General features: G+C 43.7%; 1 protein-coding gene across 1 annotated transcript in view; it reads left to right on the forward strand.

Moving 5' to 3' along the window:
* The window catches only part of VWF (von Willebrand factor), a 146,291-nt gene that overhangs the window by 14,248 nt on the left and 115,743 nt on the right, over positions 1-16,300 (forward strand). Inside the window, exons 7-10 of the mRNA XM_059816886.1 lie at positions 7,113-7,329; positions 9,471-9,593; positions 12,118-12,229; positions 14,387-14,433. Of these exons, the coding sequence (XP_059672869.1) occupies positions 7,113-7,329; positions 9,471-9,593; positions 12,118-12,229; positions 14,387-14,433 (499 nt within the window). The remainder of the gene's footprint in view (positions 1-7,112; positions 7,330-9,470; positions 9,594-12,117; positions 12,230-14,386; positions 14,434-16,300) is intronic.

Raw genomic sequence — 16,300 nt, forward strand, 5'->3', positions numbered from 1 at the left:
TGCACCTAACGTGGTTCTCCCTCGGCAAGCGGTGAGGACGCGAGGTGCAGGAGGATACACCCGTTTTGGGTTCCTGAAGTGCAGTGTGGTCTGAAATAGCTATACTGGGCACTGCTGTTGCTGCCGGACTGGAACAAGGTGTGCGGCTCCTTGTCCAGCCTGGTGGGAGTTAACCATGGGGCTGGTGGTGGCCATATGTAGGTCCCTGCTGTGGGGCAGCAGGGTCAGGAGCAGGCAGGAGGTGGAAGTGACACATCCATAGGGCATGCCTGTGCTGTCTGTGGGTGCTCCCAGCCTCTCGGTGAGCCAGCGTGGGGCTGGATGCAGGACGCAGCTGTGTGTTTGCGGTGCCTGAGCTGATAACTATGTGCCCTCTCTGCAGATGCTGGCTGGCGCTAGCAGGAGGATTTCTGTGCTGGGCTGCCCGGTGCTGTAGAGATGTGACCTTGGAGGTTGCATGTTATGACTGATGTCTTATTTACTGTGCTCTTAAGAATGGAACAGTTTACTCGCTAGTTAGTGAATGAATTTTTTCTCTCCTCCTACACCCTTGCTATCGCTGTTCTTTCTAAAACTGTAGTGCCTATAGTACTGTACTAGTAATTTCTAAAACTGTAGTACCTGTAGTACCCCCCCTTCCTCTCCCCCCAAAAACCCCCAAACCCAACACACAAACATCAAACAGATAAACAAAGAAACCAACAGCTCATTTGAGCCTGAAGTGTGAGTTGCTGCCAAAGAAACTTTGGTATTACTTGGGAAAGGTGTGTTTAAGTGGTGCCTATAGAATGAGGTAGTTGATTCCCTCTCTCTGCCCACAGGGAAGCATCAGTTACGAACCCTCTGTGGGCACCACCACTGCAAATACGATTTGTGGATGTGTTGCAGTTCATATACCTGGGAGTCACCAGAGCAGGGACATGCTTCAGCCAGGCTCTTCTTGACAGAGGAGATGTTCTCTGTAGGTGTTGCAAAGGCTCTGTGCCACCAGGCTATTTCCCTTGCCAGGAGGAGGTTCCTTCAGCTATGCATATAGATGGTAGCTCTCTTTTGTTAAAGAAACACAGAACTGCTTGTCTCAGTTAACTCTGTGACCCCCTTTGCTGCATCAACCTTTTTCCTCTCCTCTTTTGTAAGCATAAACATGCTCCTTGTTACCCTTAGACACGGGGCGGACACACGCAGATGGTCACCAGCTCAGGGCAGAAAGTAGCTTTGAATATACACTGATTGCATGTGGTATAACAGGTTATGACTGCTATGGTAAACTGAACCCTCATCCACTGAGGATTTGCATCTGCTCTCACATACTGTGTTGTAAATCGGAATAATCTGGTGGGTGCCCAGTTTAGATTCATACCAGAGTAACTGAGGCCAAAACTTAGCCCTCAGTTTCTTGCTATACAAGTTGTGTAGACCGATACTTGTTAAATTAGGCTCAAATAATTTCTCAAGATAAGTAGCACTTCCTGGAATATATCTGCTCTGCAGCTACTTCGAGTGCTGGTTCCCTAGTTACCTGGAAAAATCTTACTAGGACTTGGACAGGCTTGCAGACTTCTGACCATTTATACTTCCACTAAGCTTTTGGGTGGGGACGCTTGTATTGGATACGTTCTGAAATTCAGAGAAGCGTGCTTGTGCCTCTTAGCACTACAGCTTTAGCCTCGCAGCCTGCAAACTTGGCTGAGGAAATACAGCAGTGATTTCAAGTTGGAAATCTCCAGCCTGTGCTTCTCGCTTGAGCTGAGCCAGTGTGCGCAGGGCGTTTCTGTCGGGGTTGGGACTGATGGAACACCTCATGGTGCGTGGTGCCAAGGACATGAGCAAAGCATGAGGGGTTTCAACCTGGCCGAGATGCCTCCTGAGGGACAGGACTGCATTTTAAACCTGGTTACAGCCCTAGAGCAGGGCGAGTTCTCGCGACTGGTTGTGGCCACTGGACTTTTATCTATTCAGGCAAGTTTAACGTTTAGAAAATGTCAACATTGCAACGGAGGCCAGGGAGTGGCACGCAGGGTGAAATCTTGCCTGGTGGGTAGACAGCAACTAATGTGAGTTTTATATAGATCACGTTAAATATTAATGCTTTGTTGGATAAAGTTTGCACTCCCGCAAACTGGATGAAATTATCTTCTCTCTCGTGTGAGTTCATGAGCTCACAGCATTTAACGTTGGCGTAATTTATTCACTCTGCAAGAATAAACACAGCGCTATTAATAGAAGTCCAGCCAAATGAGTGCCTGCTGAAGAATGTAGGGCTTTTTAATAGCGTGCTTTGTTTGCTTGCTTCAGCTTCAGGAATGTAAATCTCCCCCATCTCTTAGCCTCCCTCCCTGCCAGGCGGTCAGCTGCTAGGTGAGGAAAACAACAGACTTGGTTCAGTGCGCTCCTCCCGCCCCTGTCACCCCACTCAGGGTAGATGTGTGGTTTTCTCTGCCCCTTCTGTCCCGTTCCCCTCACCACAACAGCATCGTTGGGTGGCTTCTGACTTCTCTGCAAGATGCAGCAAAGCCAGAAGGCCCTGTTGCTCTTTTATCTTCAAATCATAGAAAACACGGGCAATTTTGTGTCCTTCAATAAGGAAGAGCTCTCGTCTTCATTAATGGCTCCGTGTATCAGCTGAAGGTCTTGACCCAGCTCATACTCTTTACCCTACTGCTGCTCCGGGTCTCTCCCTGCCTTCCACCTCCAAAACACATACACACTTACACATGTTTGACTACTGCTCTGCCTGCAGATACGGTTGCTTGTCAGGTACGTGTATTCCCCTCCTATGGCTGGAGGCAGCTTGGCATCTGCACGGTGGAGCTGCCTGTTGGCTCCCTTGTCTTGTCATCTGGAGACTGGGTGGTGTTGGAGGGAGAGAGCTACCGCCTCCCCACCATGCCCTGCCCTCTCTGGCCACTGTTTAAATAGTTAACACAGAGAATCTCTTTCTTTTTGGTATCTGATCCATTTTTTTCACCACTTGGATGTGATGATTTAGGCTACCTGTTCAATGAAGTACTGCAATCTAATAGCCTCTCAGATGACTAACAGCATGGGTAACACGGATCTTGAAGTATAAAATGGAGTGACGTGGATAAGTGTGGTAATGAGGCAGCCTTGAAAACAAATATATGTAAGTTTTAAAGTATTAGGATTGATTCCTGTGTTCTTAGATGTTACCTTTATTTTCTTGATTTCACCTCTAATAGAAATGGTGTATGGGGACCACAGTTCACTGTATTATTCCCTTTTTTTTCTTTCTTGTTAGGAAACTCTACCTATAGCGTGTTAGATGTGAAAATGACTGAAATTAGAATTCAACCAATTTCTGCTTTTTCTGAAATTCAGCTTTTGCTGTGATTGGTAAGAAATACTCGCACCCATATCCCATGGATTACTTCCGCGTGCAATAAAGAAATAACATTTATCCCCAGATCTGAAAGCAAGTGGGAGAGGTTTTCAACTTTTGGACCGTAATTTGCAATGGTAGAGGTCACAAGCAGGTCCAGCAAAGACATGGGCATACAGTACTGTAATAGATTTTAGGGGTGAAAATGAGGCCCACTGTATCTAAAAATCTCATTTTTCTGCTCCTGAAATATACAGGTTAGCTGAATCAGCATTCAAGTGAGGTGACTTCAGTCAGTTGTTACTACGTTCGCTCAAACGTAGCGCCAGCATTTGGTGTACTAAACATATTGGCTTTGGATGCTTTTTACTTGGAAAGATGGGAGGCTAAATCATTGTCTCTTCAAGTGAATAAAAAGATGATGTATTCTGAAAAACTATACCCAATTATGGCACCAAAATACACCCTTCCTGAATGATCTAGAGAAACCCTTCTGTGTATCTGTATACCATAGGGTTTAAATTCAAAGGAATGAGAGGGTGTCTCTGCTTTCTTCTGTTACTTTTTAGTTTTACCTCTTTAATGGCAATTGTTAAGCAGTAGACAAATGCAGTTCAGGCAGCAGCAGAAGGCAATGCCACAGAAATTGGAAGAATGTACAAAATTCCACCTACAGCTCTGTGTGGTGGGACTGGGGCAGAAAGGAGGTCAGCAAGTTTGCGGTCGCTAAGGGTTGTCAGTGCCAGGACACCGCCAACCCATTTAAAGAAACACTTAAAATAGAACTCATGCAGAAGTCAAGGGAGAAGTTTCAAGACCTTCACCTGTATTTCGGTAAAACTCAGTTCTGTGAGTTTTAATCTCACAGCCACCTGTGCTCTAAGCAGTGTTTCAGCCTGAAGCTTCACTCCCTGGTCTGTTGGTTTTAGAGGTTTTTGTGTGGAGCTGCTTCCAGGACTGTTGCTCCATGAGCAGGGACGCTACGGCAGTGGGTGAGACTGCCAATATCTGGTGCTTAGCGTGTATGTGTGTTGTCCCCTAAACTAAAAAACAAGGATCTCTCTTAGTTCAGCCTGACCACTGAGTTTTAGATAAAGAAAGGAGAAAAAATAAAAAAATAATTTTCAGAATGTTTTAAGTTGGAAGAGACCGTTGGAGGCCATCTAGTCCAACCCCCTACTCGCAACAGGGTCATCGTAGGTCAGGTTGCTCAGGTCCTTGTCCACTCACATTTCGAGTATCTCCAAAGGGTAGTGGTTCCACAGCCTCTCTGAAAACTGGAATAAGTCTTTCACCCTCACGGTGAAATTTTCTTTTTTGGTTTTCTATCTATATGGATTTACCCATATTTCAGCTTATGTCTGTTAATTCATCGCAATAGTTGAGATATATCTAAAATGTGGGAACATCTCAGCTATAATTTTTTGTGTAAAGTCGCTGGAAAATCTGAAGCAATTTGAATGGCAAGAAAACCTTTACATAGAGAAAATGAACTGTTGCTTTCTAACATATATCACTTGGTTTCTTGATAATCAGCTAGAGATCAGTCATTAGGTATGTTGTTATCGAGCAAGACCAAAGAACACTACAGGAAAAAAAGGGGGGGGATGTTTAATTTTATTTTTTTTGCGTGTGGAATCACCTTTATTTTTAAATTCACTTTCACATCTAACATTTACTGGTATGTAATAAACATGGTCATAAAAGATTGCTTCTACTAGTTTTATTGTTTAGTGGAATATACAGTCTGAGTTGTATTGCGACATAACAATTGAGTTTTATTACCTTTTTAATAAGGCTATTACCTTATTAAGAAAACTTATTAACACAGCCCCTAAATGGGCTTATTGCATATACTGGTTTTCTGTTGCATTTGATAGTATCTGGATCAGGGCTTTGATCCAGGAGTTGCTGCACTGCTCATCCTCTGAACGGCTCTGAGCTCACTTTCGGTTCTATCAGTTTCATCTTGCAGCACTGCTTTAATAGCTTTTTTGGCTGCTTCTGTTATTACTTCCACCCTTAGGGCACTTTTTCAGCTTTCTCGTACTTCTGTGTAGTCTTAGAGCAGCACCAACGACCATTTATGCAGTTCCTGCTCCCTTCCTTCTGGTCTTTTTTTCCAGCTGGTTCAGCATGGTGGTTGCTATCTGGGCATCAGAATTATTCCAGGCTGGAGTTGATTTTTCTGGAGGACAATCATGTTCAGCTCTCTAATGGTGCTCAGTTAGCATTGCTTTAAGTTCCCTGAGGCCTTTCTCAGAAAGCTCAAAACCTCTTCGTGTATGCGGTTGTTCAGTGAGCACTTTGCTAAACTCTGAATGTATTCCCAATGGGCCAGACATCTCTGGTTGGTTTGTTTTCATAAGCAAGAAGTTCTCTCTTGGTTCAGACATGTACTAGCTTTAGCTGATCACCTAGACAAAACACCCTTTAGCAAAAAAGTCTCTTCTACTCAGCAGTTTTCCTATGCAGGTGTACCATCTGCCATTCAGAGAAGACATCTAGATGTCTGCTGAACTCTGTGGGGTTTTTTGCTCCCCATTTTTCATCTCCCAAAAATGAAAACTAGACTGACACACTCTCTCACTCTCTCTCTCTTATTTTTTATTTTTAGCACAGCAACTTGTATGTGCTATCACCTCAAGTACCTGTTAAGGTATTCGGGAGTAATGCATCATTACTGTGAAATACTCTGAAGAATGTGTCCCCCCCACGTGTAACACCTGAAATATACAGCATGGTTACATCTGCTTATATAAACCACTGACAAATAAGTAGAAGAAAGTTTTATGCTTCAACTGTTTGTGCTAGGGTTGTATCAGAAAATCATTTTTCCACTTATCTAAACTCAGTGTCATCCTTACAGAAAGTTGCATTGAGGACCTCAGACTTAATGAAGTGTGACATAATGCATGCATAAGAGAAAGTCTATTTGGGAGCCTCCCTTGGAGAACTTAGCCATAAACTAAGTTTTCCTTAGGTTTTGTTTCACGTACAGCTGAGTTTCACCTTAGCTTGCTGCTGTGTGAAAAGTCTTGGCATCCTCCCCCCCCAGCTCACTGTGCAGTCCTCTCCTTGCGCTAGCTGTCACCATGCTGATTTAACTCACGAGAAGAGCAGGATGAACTGCTTTTCTCCCCTGGGTTAATTTTCTGCCGTTTATCTGAGTTAAATTGACCTGTCGTGCATTGGACAAGCCAGCAGAAGTGGCAGAAACATGTGGCCAGAAGTGGGGAACAAATTTGATTCCTGGGATTCCGGTCAGACTTGATCTTTCACTCTGAAACTTACTCTGTTGCCTCATTATCCAAAAGAAGGTCTGGTCCTCTTTCTTCCTAAGTACCTTGGTTGCAAGTTCCTCTCCCTTGCTGTACACGTCTTCCCGGTATTCCAGATACCATCTGGTTCTTTGCTGGATGATAGGAAGCAGTTCTTTGCTTCCCTCTGTTTGCTGACTGATTGACTGACATGTTTCTGCTTGAAACACCCCTTATATGACACTCTATTTTTGTACTAATCCATATATTAATGTACCTCTGTGTATATATGGATGTGGTGAATAAATGGATGTAGCTCACTACTAGCTCTTGACTATGATGTTATTTAATTACATGGTGGTGTTAAATAATAACCGTGATGTTATTTACCAATAGTGGTGACAGTGTGTTTGGGAAAGTTGGCTTTTCTCCCTTCTTCCCAAGACTATAGTAACTCATTTTGTCCCTTTTTCTCTCTCCCTTTCTACCTTTGCTCCTCTCTTGTCATGCAGGGTGTCATGGAAACCTGCCAGCTGCTAAGAACATCTTTGACCTTCTCCCGGTGCCACCATCGAGTTGATCCGGAGCCATACATCAACCTCTGTGAAAGAGACATCTGTGCCTGTACCCACGGCATGGACTGTCACTGCTCGGCGTTCCTTGACTATGCAAGAAGCTGCGCTCAGGAAGGAGTGGTTTTGGATGGGTGGCCTGAAGAGAGCTCATGCAGTAAGCTGACAGGATTATTCCTAGGCTCCTTATCCCAAATGAGATCACGCCTGTCTTGCAGATTTATGTGCTGCAGCTAAAAGCAACTGGTGCTTTTTTAGGATGTTGACTGAGGTTGATTCAGGCATGGCAGGTTAAAATCTGAAGTGCCTGTCACTTCCATTTATCTGAAGTGCCTTTGCTCGCTCCCCCTTTCAGCTCTCCATTGCCCACCTTTTTCTAGAAGTTGTTGTCCCTAAGGCAGGGTTGTTTGAACCATATATGAAGAAGATCCTGAGCTTTTACAGATTCCACCATGGTATACAAAGTCAGTGAAGACTTATTTGATACGCAAAGGTATAGACTGGGATATTTAGGAGCTATTTCACATATTGTTCAGATGTGTTGCATTATCCAGCCTGTACTTGTAAGTCAACATCCTCGTGAAAGGCTCTCCTTAGCATTTTTTTGTAAAGACAATTGTTTCATCCTTTATTTGCTTGAATCAATTATGTTGAAACTGAGATGTTGCCTTTTTTAGGCCAAATTTTGTCTAGGTTAGAGATCCTGATTGCATCTTGAAATGCTGCCTTTATTAGCCTAATTTTGCTGAGGTCAGAGGTCCTGATTGCATCTCTGCTAAGGTTTTGCAACAAGCAAGTGCATAGGTTGACTGGGATGGATTGCGTTTATAGAGGAAAAGTCACGTTTGCACCCACCATTGATATACACATATACCTCCACTGGAGAACCCTGGTTAAATACATAAGCACATGAATAATAATTAAAAAAAATAATTAATTGTCTGATATCATGTTCTCAATGATTTTTCTCATGTTTTTACATTGCACAGGAAGGATGATTTTCTCAGGTTGTTTATGTAAATTGATTTCATGGGGTAACTGACTGATTTGTACAGACAACACTTTCTTCTCTGGTAAAGCTATTCTGCTGTTAGCCACCACTGAAGAAAACTGTGCCTTTAGATTATGGTTAGGGCAGGAAGATACTGCCAACCACTCGTTCAAGGGATCGTACACCAGAGGAGAGTCTTATTTCTAGCAGTAATTTGTTACCCTTCCATTGGGATATAAAAGGGATCTGATGAAAACTTGTCTCCTTGCTCCGGCTGCAAGCCAGAGAACCAATTTTTGCTAGGGCTGTCTGTAAGGCTAACTAAAGCCACAAGTGAAATGAACCCCTCTCTGTTCCCAGGAGTTTTAGAGCTCATTTCTAACCCTCGACTTCACAAACCACGTTTTTTCTGAGTCAGGAAGAAGAGAGGTGGCTTGCTGCCACATCAGGAGCTTAATTTTCCATCACCCTTCATCTATGCCGGATGCTTTCTCAGGAGATGATGATGATGATGATGATAGTTGCCTTGGAGGCACAAAACGCTCTGCTGCGTTGGAACGGCTCTAGTGCTGGGCACCCTGTACTGGTGCAAGCTGGTGCTCAAGCCCTGGAGCCACAGAGAGCAAGACCGCTCCTTCGTTACCCTCCCACCTCCTTCAGCAGAGGATTTGCTGGGAAAGGGCAGGCTCTAATCTTTTCTTCCCACTCCATGCCCACGCAATCTTGTGGGGTATGTCTATGCGTCAAAATGAAGGAACGGCTATAGTGGGTGCTTGCATAATGGCCTAGCCTAGATAACGACAGCAGTGAAGATGCCACAGCATGGGTGTTATCCTGTGCTGGCAGTTCTCTGGAAGGAGGAGGATGGGATTTCAGAGCCTTAACTGTCTCCCGGTTCTCTCTGGAAACACGGGACAGTATAATTTCGCAAATGAGTGGAGTAACTGCATAGCTTAAAGGTGCAGAACATGCTTGGCTATCCAAATTACTTAGATATTGTTGCAAAACTTTTCCCCATGTTTGGTTGTTCTTAACGCGCTTGATTTTAATTATCAAGACTCAATTTATTCGAAAAGAAATTGGCTTTAACCTCTAAGTATTTATTACACAACCTGACAGATGATGATATTGCAGCAAACTGAAAATCAAGTGTTTCTTGAATGTTCTGCTTCTGAAAAAGAAATCATTGATTGGCGAGGGTATGACCTTTTTGGTGTCTCTGTGGTTCAGCCTTTGATAATTAAGGGATTTATCTATTTAAGAGTTATTGAGGAATTTGCATTTCTAATTTCTTTTAATTGTTTCAGGGCCAAGATGTCCAGTTGGCATGGAGTATAAGGAGTGTGTATCCCCTTGTGCCAAAACCTGCCAGAGCCTGAATATCAATGAAGTGTGTCACGGACAATGTGTTGATGGCTGCAGCTGCCCTGGTAATTTATTTACTGGGTTATTTACAGAGAAACATTTGGCAGTGATGCTACCTATTTTATTAGAAGAAGGAAAGCTATGTTTTCCCTTCAATTTTGCTGAAATCAGAAACACTTCTTTTTGCTGGGACCATGCCCTAGAATAAACCAGTTTCTGTAATGCCTGTCTGCTCACTCCATGAAAGGGCCATTTTTCAGACCCAGCTAAAAAGTAAATGTTTCTGTGAAAATCAGCACCGTGTAATACTCTAGGATTGCTCCTCTTTCTTGGTGAGGGACTGGTTACCGTTGACGTATCTAGATTCCTTCTGAATTGCTTTTGGTTAGAGGAAGAAAGAACAGAGAATATACTGAAGGAGTTTCTTACAGAAAAACAGTATGTGTAGAGCTCGCACTATAATTCCAAAGATCTTCATGATTTTGGATGAACGATTTAACTTATTATTAAATTGTTCTTACAGGAGATTTGACTGGCTTAAAGGGGGCAGCCCAACCACCACAGTCTTCCTCCTCTGTCTATCGTACTTAAGACAACTGAAGGAGGAGAGTTTTATTTCTGGCTGCAAAGCTCCATATGCTCCCATTTCTAGCTGGTTTTTGTTGGGTTTTTTGTTTTGTTTGTTTGCTTTTAATAGGACTATCTCTGCCTTTCACCCTTCAGATCTGGACTTTGTGCAAATGCACAGATGTATCTACTGTCCCCCTGTACGAGATACCAAGCGTGATGGATGTTTACTGAGAACATCATTCGGTTTCCAAAACAAGGCAGTGATGATATCAGCCTTGTTTGAGGAGTCGTTATTGCGTTCAGAGCTTAGTAGTTTCCCATTTAGCTGCCAGCCTCTTACTTAAGGGAGGTTCAAAGCTGTCACTGTGCGGCAGCACCGGGAAAGGTGCACACGGAGGGTGACAACTGATGTAACTAGACGCAGGAGCTTATTTTGTTCTGAAGGATCTAGCTGTTATATTTGTGCAGTCCTGGGGGTGTTGGGAAAAGCTGAAGGAGATGAATCCACTGGCTGCGCAAGGACTCTCGCTATAGTCTTCTTTTGGTAGCTGCAGTGGTCAGTTCAGCACAGGAAAGGTCCAAGGGGACAAGAGAAAGAGAAGAGCAGAGAAACAGGACCTTGACAGAAAGGGTACTGCATGAGGAACAAGTAGATGGGTAGAAGGAAGTGCATGAAAGTAGTTCAAAACTTTTACTGTTATTTGGTGCACAGTCAACAGGGAAGAACTTTGAGTTTCACAGATAACCAGGAGGATCTGACAGATGAATAGAGGGATTTGGGATGAGGATTATACCTTCTCTTAGCTTTGCTCCAGTGCTCCAAGAGTTAAAAAGGATCTGTTCAATGAATGTGTCTTTTTTTTTTTTTTCCTTAAATGTGCCACACAGTTACTTCAATTGCTGTAAATGGAATTACTATTGCCAGGAAAAAAGGCAGACATTCTGTTTTCTGGTGCTCTTTGGAGAGCCATACCATCTTAAATGCTCAGATCTTGTTTTGAATATCTCCCACTGGAAGGATTTTCTCAACAGCAAAGATCTTTCCAGGCAGCTCTGTGGGAAGAATGGGAGAAAGGGGACTTACCTGTGTCTCATTGTCAGTGGTGACTGCTGCTGCCGGGGAAAAGGGCCAAAATCTCTGCAGGCAATTGGAAGGAGTCCCCCAAAGAGGAGGGAGAGGGGTTTTCAGCAAACAAAACGTATTGCTACAGCAGCTCTTTTAAAAACAGAGGGATATCAACTACATCTCAACAATGGGGATCTCAAAGAAAGAAACTTGTCCTTTCTTCTATTGCTAACTTATAGTGCAATCTCAGACAAGTCTTGTAACCCTCCTGTGCCTCCATTTATCTTTGTGAGTTAAAATACTCTATATATAGAATAGGTAATTACAGTTGTGTAATATGGAAACCTCAGCAGTTGGATCCAAGTTAGAAGTTGGCCTTTTCACTTTTTGCTTCTGCAGAAGTTGAGAGGAGAAAATACAGGCTCCACATGATGATGTTTCTCTCTCTCAGACCCTGTCTGCTAGACTTTTATGGTGTCCAACTTTGTCTCCTCATTCCCTACTTTGTCTCCTCTTCTGTCCTCCAAATACAAAACCTGTGTGGACACCCTTTACTGCAGGCAGTGAAGTGCATGTATTTTTCCAACAGTCAGGTTTCTAGACCAGCTCTGATCAACCTTGATCGTGCTCCCAGTGTTTGACTCATGTATGTTCCAATATGTGTGTTTTGGACTTGGGGACTTGCTAAGCAAAGAGCTCTTCTGGGAGCACTAGAAATGCTCCGTTCAGCACATCTGAGGGAGAGGCAGCACTAGAAGGAAAGCAGACACCAGCCCCCGTGAGGCTTTTTGGCAAGCCTCATCCTTTTTTATTGCTGTCTGTGACTAACTATGGATAATAATACATATGAAGTCTTGCCAAAGTACATGAAGAGCTAGAAAATCTAATCGTATTTATGTTTGTGTCCCTGTGTGTGTGTGGCATGTGTATCTGCTGCTACCTGATCTATCCAGAGGGGAAGCTCCTTGATGGTGAACATTGCATTGAAAGCTCCGACTGCTCCTGCATCCACTCTGGAAAACATTATCCTCCTGGCTTCACCATCTCCCAGGACTGCAACTCATGGTAAACTCAGTGTTGCTCTGGTGTGGTTGCTGTTGCTCTAGATAAGTACTGCACACCAATTAGTGACTGGTTTAGATGATCTTTCAAGAAATACCTCTCTCTACTTTTTTTTTAAATTTCCTTTCATTGGCAAAGGACCTGCTCTCTTCTTGGAAACGCCAGCCCCTTCCAAGAAGTGAGCTGTTCACAAAGACAAAATCAGCTCTGCTTTACAGGGATATTTGATCTGATAGAACAATGTGAGGGTCATACTCCTTTAGAGTAGAGAAACAGTAGAGAACTACCTGTTTCCTGTGGATAAGACAGACCGGCAGGTTCCCATGTCTGGTTAGTGTCAGCACTGGTGTCTTTGTTTTGACTTCCTACATTTATTTAACCTCTAAACCCCATTTCTTTCCAAGAGGAGTTAGCTCAGGCACGTCCTTGGAACTTCTTGCAAAGCTAATGAATCTTCCCAGCTGCATGGCTCATGACTTTTCTTTCGCTCACGAATGCCAGCCTGAAGGGGAAGGCTAGCTGTCTAATAAAGAAAGGAAGGGGAATGAGTAATGTATTCCTGATCTGATTTTGTGTGTAAGTGTGAACATATTTGTGGAAGGAGTTCAGACAACTCTATGCCCAGATGTTTCCAATCAGAGTACGGAAGAAGGACTCAGGGAAGGCCACCATATGCAGGAGGAAGACACTCTTTGCATCATCACTGTTAATCAGAAGTTTTTCATTACCTGCACCATGTGTCACAGTATACGAACCATAACCATGACATTAGCATTTTGTCTTTTTCCCTGGAGCTGTCTGTAGCTTTGAGCTTGGCCACATTGTTCAACCTTAGTGCTCTGGGGAGATCAGTGCTGCCTGATAGGAGGCATTTTCTAACAATCCAGTCTGTTATTCAAATTTGATACTGCTGTGGAGAACGTCATTCCATCGGCTCTGCGTTTACCATCCTCAATAAACTGACTCCCCACAAACGGTTTTCAAGGGCTGGGATGATTAAAGAATAAGAAGAATCTAGCACCTCTTGAAACTTAGTTGATTTTGGATATTCTAGGATTGGCTGGCATGGTATCCCACAGACCCAAGAGTGACAGCCATCTCAATCACAGTCAGTGCGTGTTACTGGTTACTAGTAGTGCCTATGGGGGATGGCACTAAATCCACCACCCGAAGACATTAAAGCAGAGACAATCCACCTCCTTGCAATATGCGCAGAAAGGGAAACTAAGTAAGAGGAGCTTGAGTTGGCAGTGTGCTGTCAGAGCAATGAAGGTCTGCTGTAGCAGAAGTCTAGCTGGCCAGTGATGGAAAAGAGTTATTGCTCTCCTGTGACGAACTCGTGAGACTGTGTCTGGAGTATTGTGGCCAGTGCTGGGCCCCTGCTGCAAGAGAGAGGATTATGGACTGGAGAGAGTCTTGTGGAGGACACTGGAGACGATCACAGTAGGGGCATTTATGACTTGAGGAGAAGCAAAGGGAAATAGATTTGTTTAAAGGCTAATGGGGGAACTTTCACTGCCTAAAGGGGGGTTGTAAAGAAGACAGGGCCAAACTCTTCTCAGAGGCAAATAGCGAAAGAGCATGAAGCAATGGACACAAGTTGCAGCAGGAGAAATTCAGTTTAGCCAGAAGAAAAAATTCCCCCAAGCACTGGGACGGCTGCCTAGAGATGCTGTGGGACCTCATCCCAGAGATGTCTAAACTGAAATGGACAAGGTCCTCAGCCACTGATCTAGCTTTGAAGTTCTCTTCTTTGACTTGGGGGTTGTAGTATATAATTTTTCTGGAGGTCCCTTCAAACCTTTTTTCCTATGATTCTGTCATATTAATAGACATACCTTGAGAACTGCATTTAAAACTCACTCCACATCAGTGGAATGTAGTTGAAAACTCTATTAAACACAGAACTTTGGCAGGGAAAAACAGAAGTTCTTGAGTTTTGTAACCATTCCAGCTCATATTACCAGCAGTTGCTGTCGAACAATGGTAAGAAGGGATGGATATATTAAGAAATGAGGTTATGGGAGATTGAAACGATGTTGGGGGACTGGTCTAATTTCCCTGAAACAGGTGCCCATGTTTCAATTATTTGGGAAAAAGTTGCAACAGAAAGTTTGAATTCAGGTGCTCTTGCCTAACTTGTCATGATATGTTTCCTAGCATTTGTCGACGTGGCACGTGGATCTGCAGCAATGGGGAATGCCCAGGTATGTTGGCTCTACTCTTTTTGGGTTTGGACAAGTAAGCCTTGCTTACATCCTTCCCGCTTACATCGCACTTACATTTTTTTTCCACGGAAAAACTGAACCCGTCTTTGTTCTTACTTGCTTGCTCCAGTGCAGTCCAGATGGGATCATGCTTCTAAGTTCTTCTCATGAGACAAGCCAGACATTGTGCTATAAGCTTTATGTGTAGCAATGAAAAATCCTGTTTGGCGAGAAAAACTGTTCCTCTTTTGATTGCTTAGTTTACCAAGATATAAGGGTCTGTATGTTCAGAGGATTGGCTTTCAGGTAAAGGAACACTGCTGGGTTTCTTTGACCAGGTATCATTCCCTATTTGACTGTCTGAATCAGCATGCTTTTGTTGATGGGACAATTTGAAGTAGTGGGAGTAGATTGGAACACTCTTAATACCCCATGGGTTTGGGTCCTAACCCTCACGTTACAGGTGAAGGAGCTCCAGCCCCAGGGAGAAGGTGGCTGCCCTGCCTTCCATGGGTGGTGGCAGACTGGAGAGGAAGCTCTGCAGATGTTCTTGCTCCCTTTCTACCTACTGTACCTCCCAAACTCACCGGTACTGGTGGCTGCTGTCCCAGTCTTTTGCCTACATGGGGAACATGACTTTTCATGCTGTGCATTGGCCAGCAAAGTGCCGCCTTCCTTATTTCCTCCTGCTAGTTCTGTGGCCCATCCCCTGTCTCAGTTCCTGCACTATGTTCAGCCGTGGAAAGGCCTGCTTAACCTGAAACACATTTGACTCTGCTTGCGTTGTGTGTAGAAGTCTGCAGGGAGACAGCATGGTGCTTTATCTTGTTTGTTCTCCTCGCTTTTGGGAAGTGAGAGTGGAAGGGGTAAGAAGGAGACTGGGGTTATGGCAGGACAGAAGAGGAATGGGCAGGTTTTTTGCGTTTGGTGGTTTTGTTTCGTTTTGTTTGAAATGAGACTGTGCACTCCTCACAAATTAGGAGAATTACAACAGTCTCAAAATGGCTATCAAAAAGCCTGTCTATTCACATTAAGCTTGCCTGACCCATCAATGCTCCATTTCCTCCTGCTTTGGACTGAAAGAGCACTTGCCTCAAAGTGTCAGCAGTAAAAAAAAAAAAAAAGAAAAAGGGGGGGGGGCTATGTAAATGTTCGAAATAGCTCACTGAAAAGGTCATTTCTACGCCAAGCAGGGCGGTGAGAAGCCCTGTGCTTGAGGCATTCACTAGAGATCTCTCCGAGTACAGGGAATTTCGCTGTCTAAAATGCAGAATCAAGGACACAGCCCCAGCTGATTTGTTGTGTCTTTTAGCTAATGGGCAGCAACATGTTTACGAACAAGAAATAGGTCTTTTCCTAATGTCAGTTTTTACTGAGGTTATAGCTCTTAATGTCCTTGCTTTCCGGGCTACTATGTGGGCTAAATTTTTATTCTCAACTCCAGCTATATTTTCTTTATAGTGATTATAGAAATGAAGCTAAGCCTGGTGTTGAGGCTTGCAAACAGATATTGATATACAGCTTTGTGCAAGAGTGAATAGAGCATTGCTGCCTCTTTCTGAGTTGGAAAGCTGTGCTGAATGAGCAGAAGTCAAACAGAAAGCCAGCTTATTTTTGTACCTTCCGCCAATATATCCAAGTCACTTTTCAGCTAGGCTTGTGCAAGATTGAAGGTTGAGTAAGTGCAGCTGTTGTACATATACCATAACATCTACAAACTGTACTGAGACAGTATGGGAGGGCAGCAAAGCCTCCCAAAGTAGCAGTCCTTGATAGGAACAGTAGCCAAGTTTATATTGTTACCTGTTCTGTCTCTATTTGAAGCAATATTGCAGGATATTTTTATTGTTGATTGGTCATTTTTGCA

This window comes from Gavia stellata, chromosome 4 (genome assembly GCF_030936135.1).
Source record: "Gavia stellata isolate bGavSte3 chromosome 4, bGavSte3.hap2, whole genome shotgun sequence".
In the NCBI taxonomy this organism is placed as follows: domain Eukaryota; kingdom Metazoa; phylum Chordata; class Aves; order Gaviiformes; family Gaviidae; genus Gavia; species Gavia stellata.